Raw genomic sequence first — 7,710 nt, forward strand, 5'->3', positions numbered from 1 at the left:
ATAGGGATGGTGATACTCCAGTACAGACCTAACTAATGCAGAGTTCTTAAAAGATCTGGCTTTGAGAATGGTGGGTAATCATAGTTAGCCAATTATTTTTCTTGCTATTCTTTTTGGGCTTGTGCTATATCATTTAGGCAAAATACAGTGAGAAAAAATAGACATCTTCATTTTTCCTTAGTTATAACCTGTGAATAGACTCCATGGTTTGTTCCTTTCTCTGTTGAAGTGGGGAATGCAACACTTTATGTACCTCAGAGAGCCCTTAAATACAACAGTAAGACAGAAACATTACATAAATTTTTTTGTTTGGTAAGGTAATATGGTCTGGCTTGTTTTAATCAAAAGGATAGTGAACTGCTTAAATATCTCTGGTGTATGCTAAATAAAGTAAAAAATATATTAACCTACTTGGCCTGATTTATAAATTAACATCCATATACCACCATTTGATGAATGACACTGTAAGATTTTACTTATTCCTTCTTTGTTTATATAATCAGAATTTTTGTAGAACTGTGAAATGATATTTTGAAGAAAATGATCCTGCCTGGATTAAGCAGTTAAATATATGCAAAGTAAATGTTTTATTGTATGTTTAAAAATATTGGTAATCATGACATTTATGTTACATATCCCTAATAAAAATTTTTATTTTTAGGCACAATTCAGATTCAGAAGCGTCAACAGTTAGTCAGAAAGATACATGAAGATGAATTGAATGATATGAAGGATTATCTTTCCCAGTGTCAACAGGAACAAGGGTCGTTTATAGATTTTAAGGTATGTACTAGAAATAAAATTTTAAAATTGTGTTAGCCAATAATTATGCTATTCAGAGACAACTACAGTGCAGATTAGTAAATCAGTAATAATATTGGTAATTATTGATTGAGTACTTACTGTGTCCTGGGCACTGTTGTACCTCACATACAGTATTTCTCTTATTTCTCACCACATCCCAGTGAATTAAGCAAGTATTAATTTCATTTTATGGATGGGAAAGAGGCTCAAAAAAGTTAAGTAACTTTCCCAAGTCTAGCAGCCAGCAGAGCTGAATTTAATTCTGTTTATCTGACTCCAAAGATGTTATTCCTAATCACTATATTATAGTTAACATTATTTTAATTGATATTATCTATGAAACATTATTATTATTAATGTTATTTTTATAGAGCCAAGCAAAACATTTTCATTCAGTGAGAGAGAAAGAGGAGAGTTTGTAGCTTCTCTGGGAGCCACCCTTGATCAAGGGAGGTGATCAGCCAGTCCTTTTTCTCTGGTTTCATGTCAGTTATGAAGAAAGAGAAAGCATGTTACACTTTCATACCTGAAATTCACCTGGCTCCAACAGGACTGTGCTGTCTATTCTGGGTTTATGAGGATTAGCAAAATACCTGGTCTCCTCTCTAGTTCTTGCCTAGGAAGGGTGTAGGGATTACAGATAAACTCAGGGTAGAAAGGTAAACTGTTCCTTTTTCCTTCCATTTCCCTAAATTTTCTTCACAGTTTATGTATATATTCTTTATAGGGTTATGATTGTATTTCTGTGGAAGACAGAATCCCACTTAACATCTGAATTATATCTTTCAAGGAGGGACTGCTGAAGTTAACTGTAAATAGTGTAGTTTTCCCTGCCTTGAGCAGAGGATGTTATAAAAAAGCAGCCATTTTCTTCTTACCATCATGGTTTCTGGTTCCATAGAATGATGTTGGCTCTAAGGAGACTCGCCCTGCATAGATATTTGCTGAGTCAGTTCTTGCAGACCTCTTGTCTCCAGCTGTTAAATGTAGTTTGGATTTTGAAGATCATCATGGAAGACCTGTCCAGGATCTGCTTAGTCACTTGATTCAAGATTTAGAGTTTACTGGATACAGAATATTGTACCCTGCAGTCATTCTGTGGTGCTCCCCGTGCTTGTGCATTTAAAGATAATGTTACATTAGCCTGTTCTACTCCATAGTTCACTTAAAAAAAAATTATTGAAGTATAGTTGATTTACAGTATTATATTGGTATCAGGTGTACAGCATAGTAATTCATAGACTATACTCCATTAAAAGTTATTACAAGATAATGGCTGTAATTCCCTGTGCTGTAGGATATATCCTTGTTGCTTATCTATTTTATACATAGTAGTAGTTTGTATCTCTTAATCCCATATCCCTAATGTGCCCCTTCCCCTTCCCTCTCTTCACCGGTAACCACTAGTTTGTTTTCTATATCTGTCTGTTTCTGTCTTGCTATATACATTTGTTTGTATTATTTTTTAGATTCCACAATAAGTGATATACAGTATTTGTTTTTCTCTGACTTACTTCATTAAGCATAATATTCTCCAAAGTCCATTTCTGTTGGGTAGATGAAACTTGTTTTTTCTCACTCAGGGAGAGCAGATGAAATGATGACTGTAAGGAAATTTTAAATTTTAATTTGTTCTTCGAAGATTAATGAGCCAGACAGTGAAACATCCATTTCAGATATTTATTTTTCAAGTGGAAAATATCATCATTCAAAGGATTTTTTTTTCTTTTTTGTCTCTGTAAATCAGATATTTTTCTGGTCTGATTCAAAGGGAATAGTCATAATATTTGTAGTAAAATAAGCAAAGTTGAAGTATCATTTTGCTGATTTATGAAGATACTTTAACTGACTGGATAGTGCTATAACCATTAACTGACTGGATAGTGCTATAACCATTAACCTGTTTAAGCATATTGTTTAATTTCTTGTTTTTTTTTTTTTAAATAAATTTATTTATTTATTTATCTATTTTTGGTTGCATTGGGTCTTCGTTACTGCGCGCGGGCTTTTCTCTAGTTGTGGCGAGCGGGGGCTACTCTTTGTTGTGGTGCGCGGGCTTCCCACTGTGGTGGCTTCTCTTGTTGTGGAGCACGGGCTCTAGGCGTGCGGGCTTCAGTAGTTGCGGCTCGCAGGCTCTAGAGTGCAGGCTCAGTAGTTATGGCGCACGGGCTTAGTTGCTCCGCAGCATGTGGGATCTTCTCTGACCAGGGCTCGAACCCGTGTCCCCTGCATTGGCAGGCGGATTCTCAACCACTGCACCACCAGGGAAGCCCCTTTCTTGCTGTTTTGATGAAAGTTTGTTACTAATACATGCATTGAAAGAAAGATCATTCAAGGCTACCTAGCACTGCAGCAAAATTCTCTAAACCTGACTGGACATAATTTCTCAGCAAGAATGTTGACATCAGAGTTACATTGCTAATCTGGTTACAGTCTCTTCAGAAAATTATTTGAAATTGGAGAAATTAGTTGTAAATGTTACCAAGATTCAATGTGTTCTCTAAAGTATGGTAGAACGTGTATGACTTATCTGAACTTAGAGATGTTAATTTGCATAGGACCAAGATCTTTCAAATGGGACTAAGATTATTGAAATTTTTTTTCTTCAAAGAGTGCAGTAAGTATAAACAGAACTTTCTGAAGCCTGAAGTCATCTCTAGCTGTAGTTTTACTTTTTTTAAAAGATAATCGCCCTCACCCAAGGATCAGAGAACCTTTAGTCCTTCCTACATTCTCTCTAGGAGCTTTCTCAGGAGAGATTGGAGTCCTGTAGTCAAAAGATAGAAGGCTGTCTTCTTCCAGTGTGCTATGTTTTTATCTTGATGAAGCTCTTTGCTGTGCATTTTCCTGCATATGAACCTTGTATTTTCCAGTTATCGTATATTGAAAAAACTACATAAAGGATAGTCTCTGCAGAAATAGACACTAAACATTTATGGAGTATTTGTTGTATCTTAAAGATTTAAGTTCAGCCTTTAAAGCTCTTGACATTTTTCTTTCTTATCTTTCAAAAAAATTTAGTCATTGAAGGAAAACCTTGCAAGGTGTTGGACCCATACTGAAGCAGAGAAAATGTCCTTTGAAACTCAGAAAAAGAACCTTGATACAGAAAATCAGTATCTAAGAATATCTCTGGAGAAGGAAGAAAAAGCCTTATCTTCATTACAGGAAGAGTTAAGGAAACTAAGAGAACAGATTAGGATATTGGAAGATAAAGGGACAAGTGCTGAATTATTTACAGAAAATCAGAAACTTAAGCAGCATTTGGAAGAAGAAAAGCTGAAAACACAAAGCTTCCTTAATCAAAAGGAGACTCTGTTGGCAGAAGCAAAGATGCTAAGGAGGGAACTGGAAAGAGAACAACTAATAACCATGGCTTTAAGGGTGGAACTCCAGCAGCTAAGCTCTAGTCAGTCATATAGCAACCCAGACTCTCCCAGTGTAGTGACTGAAAACAAGGAAATAGAAGTGTTACGGGAAAGACTCACTGAGCTGGAGCGCAAGCTAAACTTTGAACAGCAGCGTTCTGACTTGTGGGAAAGACTGTATGTTGAAGCAAAAGATCAAAATGGAAAACAAGAAACTGATGGAAAAAAGAAAGGGAACAGAGGAAACCACAGAGCTAAAAATAAGTCAAAGGAAACATTTTTGGGTTCTGTTAAGGAAACATTTGATGCCATGAAGAATTCTACCAAGGAGTTTGTGAGGCATCATAAAGAAAAAATTAAACAGGCTAAAGAAGCTGTAAAAGAAAATCTGAAAAAATTCTCAGATTCAGTTAAATCCACTTTCAGGCATTTCAAAGACACCACCAAGAATATCTTTGATGAAAAAGGCAATAAAAGATTTGGTGCTACAAAAGAAGCAGCAGCTAAAAAACCAACAACAGTTTTTAGTGAATATTTATATCCACAGTATAAGGCACATACACAAAACCAGAATAGTAGAGGCCCTACTACGCAAAGAGAGAGAAGGAAAGAAAAGCCTCATTTTGAAGAATTTGGAAAAAATACACATTCACAGAAATGCAGTGCTGAGCATGACTGTGGTGAAAATTATAATTCTTTCAGAAAGGCTTGTTCTGGTGTTTTTGAATGTGCTCAACAGGAATCCATTAACCTTTTTAATGTTAAAATGTTGAATCCTGTAAGGATAGATGAATTTAGACAGTTAATTGAAAGGTATTTATTAGAAAAACTGGATAGTTTTCATCATTGGAAAGAACTTGATCACTTCATCAATAAGTTTTTCCTAAATGGTGTCTTTATACATGATCAGAAGCTCTTCACTGACTTTGTTAATGATGTTAAAGATTATCTTAAAGACATGAAGGAATATCAAGTAGATAATGATGGAGTATTTGAGAAGTTGGATGGATATATGTATAGACACTTCTTTGGTCACACCTTTTCCCCTCCATATGGACCCAGGTCGGTTTACATAGCACCATGTTATTATTATAATAGTTTTTAACATTTATATTGGATAGCATTTGTATCATTTGATAAATTTCTTAGACTGTTACTACAGTTGACCTATAAACAACGTGGGGGTTAATCTGCATATGACCTGTAGTCGGACCCTCTGTATCTGCAATTCCTCTGCATCTGTGGATTCAACCAACCACAGACCATGTAGTACTGAAGTATTTACTATTGAAAGATATCCATGTGTAAGTAGACCCACGCAGTTCAAACCCACGTTGTTCAAGGGTCAGCTGTATTTGTAAAAGTACTTCTTGTAAACAAAAGTACTATTTGTAAAAGTACTTTATTGCCTGAGAATTTAGGATAAATTAAATTGAAAGATGAAATTTTAAGTTAAAATCTATTACAAACTGAAAATTTCATATAATCAATTTGACTTGAGCAAATGGTTTAATTTCTATCTTAAATAAGTTAAGGATATATAATCCTATTTTAGCCTATTTTGTTTCTTTTCATTATACTTTATGAAAAGATAATCACTTTAAGTGAAATTATTTTCCTTTAATTTTTTATTTATTTACTCACTTTGGGAAGCTAGGAGGAAAAATACAAATTTCACTTTGAAATCAGAATAACGATTCAGGTGTCCCACTTACTTTCATTTGTCTGTTCCATTTACCAACTAAATTATGATATCTAATACATTTATTACAGAATTATTGTTGGTAAAGGTAGAGGCATGATCAAAATGGCAAACTTCGCAAGCCAGAAGTTCTAATGTGTGTGCTTTATATATAACCTCTAAAAGTAATATTGTATCCATTGCATATCAGCTTTCTATTCTGTAACATGAAACTCACCTAATCTTCAAATGTTAGCTTTATTTTTTTACCTTTTAGAAAGGTAACTAACTTTGAGATAGTTTTATATATATATCTTTTTGAGTAAATGTAATGTGTCTATAAAATAATGAGACTGATTTTGGTGTCTTTACTCATTAAATACATATCTAGTGCAAAGTACTGTGAGGCTGCCCTGAGGAAACAAATGAAAAATTCTTGCTGTCAAAGAGCTCACAAACTTTTGGAGAATTAGGTCAGTACAAGGAATGCAGTGGAGGTATGGAGGCCTATGTATATGGTGGCCTCAGTCTGGAGATGTTTGGGAAGGCTTTGTAAGTGAGATGGCCTTAGAACTGAACTTTTTAACAAACTTTTGAAGGAGAAGTGAGAACTTGCCAAGCAGATAGGGTGGGATATTCCACTCAAAGGGAACTTCATTTGCACAGATTTGGAGATATGAAGACATGCTACTTTAAGGAGGCAAGATAATGCTGGGGTGTGAACAGAAGAAAAGATTCAGAGCATGAAGAACCCTCACTTTATGAAGGACTTGCTTTATTGCATTTTGGGTCACGGGCAGTAGCCTGAAGGGTTTGTTGGAAAGGGTGAAGCTAGATGCTAGAAAGTGGGCTTTGAAACAGTATAGACATGAGCTGAAGGGTATCTGAACTAGGGCAGCAGCAGGACTAGAAAGGAGGAGGCAGATCTGAACAATATACAGTAAGTAAAATTGGTGGTATTTCTTGTGAAAGGGAAGTAGAAAGTAACAATGACTTCCAGATTTCTGGGTTGGGTCACTAGTTAGTGACATCAGCTACGCTAAGGAATACCAGAAGGTTTTGCATAAGGGGAATTGGAAATGAGAATTGTGTTTGGAGGGTACCTGTTGACATACAAGTAGAGAATTAGTTGGCTGTTGGTTATATGACTGTCTCTAGCCCAGACTCCGTGTGTGTGTAGACAGTCTAGGCTGGACGTATTTATCAGACTCCTGGGGAACACCAGCATCCAAGGGGTTGTAGAGAAAGAAGGCTGAGAATGCATGGCCAGAGAGTGGCATCATGAAAATCCAAAGATGTTCTCAAGTAAAAGGAATATTTCAGTGTTAAATGCTTAAACAAAACAAAACAAACGGAAAAGACTGGATTTCTTGGCTCGGAATTGGATGGCCATGGATGGCATTGTGGAGTGTTTCAGTTAAGTAGTGACAGAAGCCTGATTATATAGATGGAGAACTGTTCATGTAGACAGTGTTTATAAGCCTTAGCTTAGAGAGAGACTCTGTAAGAGATGTATACGTATTCATGAATGAAGCCCCTGGGGGGGGATTAATTTTTATAGGAAAGGAGGAAAAATAATGGAAACACATCTCATTATTTTACTGTCACATTTCTACTTATCTATTGAGTGTTTCCCCTCTTTGCCAGCACAGTTTGTCTATTTTTTCTTTCTATAGGATAAAAGTATAAACTCACTGAATCTTTTTCGTATGGTTATAGTAGGATTATACTTCAGATTAATTTAACATCCTTTTTCAGTGTTCAGATAATAGATTAATGGATAAAAACATTAAAATTGTTTCTTGTTTAAATAAATTTAACTCTAACATGGATGAAAAATGTGTTTACTGCTTTCAG

The 7,710-nt window shown here is 35.4% G+C and overlaps 1 protein-coding gene across 3 annotated transcripts in view; it reads left to right on the forward strand.

Annotated features, from left to right (window-relative positions):
- Positions 1-7,710, forward strand: part of CCPG1 (cell cycle progression 1) — a 38,375-nt gene that overhangs the window by 29,493 nt on the left and 1,172 nt on the right. For all 3 annotated transcript variants that reach the window (XM_059913241.1, XM_059913244.1, XM_059913242.1), the window contains 2 exons: positions 662-783; positions 3,826-5,234. In XM_059913241.1, coding sequence (XP_059769224.1) covers positions 662-783; positions 3,826-5,234 — 1,531 coding nt within the window. The remainder of the gene's footprint in view (positions 1-661; positions 784-3,825; positions 5,235-7,710) is intronic.

This window comes from Balaenoptera ricei, chromosome 2 (assembly GCF_028023285.1).
Source record: "Balaenoptera ricei isolate mBalRic1 chromosome 2, mBalRic1.hap2, whole genome shotgun sequence".
Lineage (NCBI taxonomy): Eukaryota > Metazoa > Chordata > Mammalia > Artiodactyla > Balaenopteridae > Balaenoptera > Balaenoptera ricei.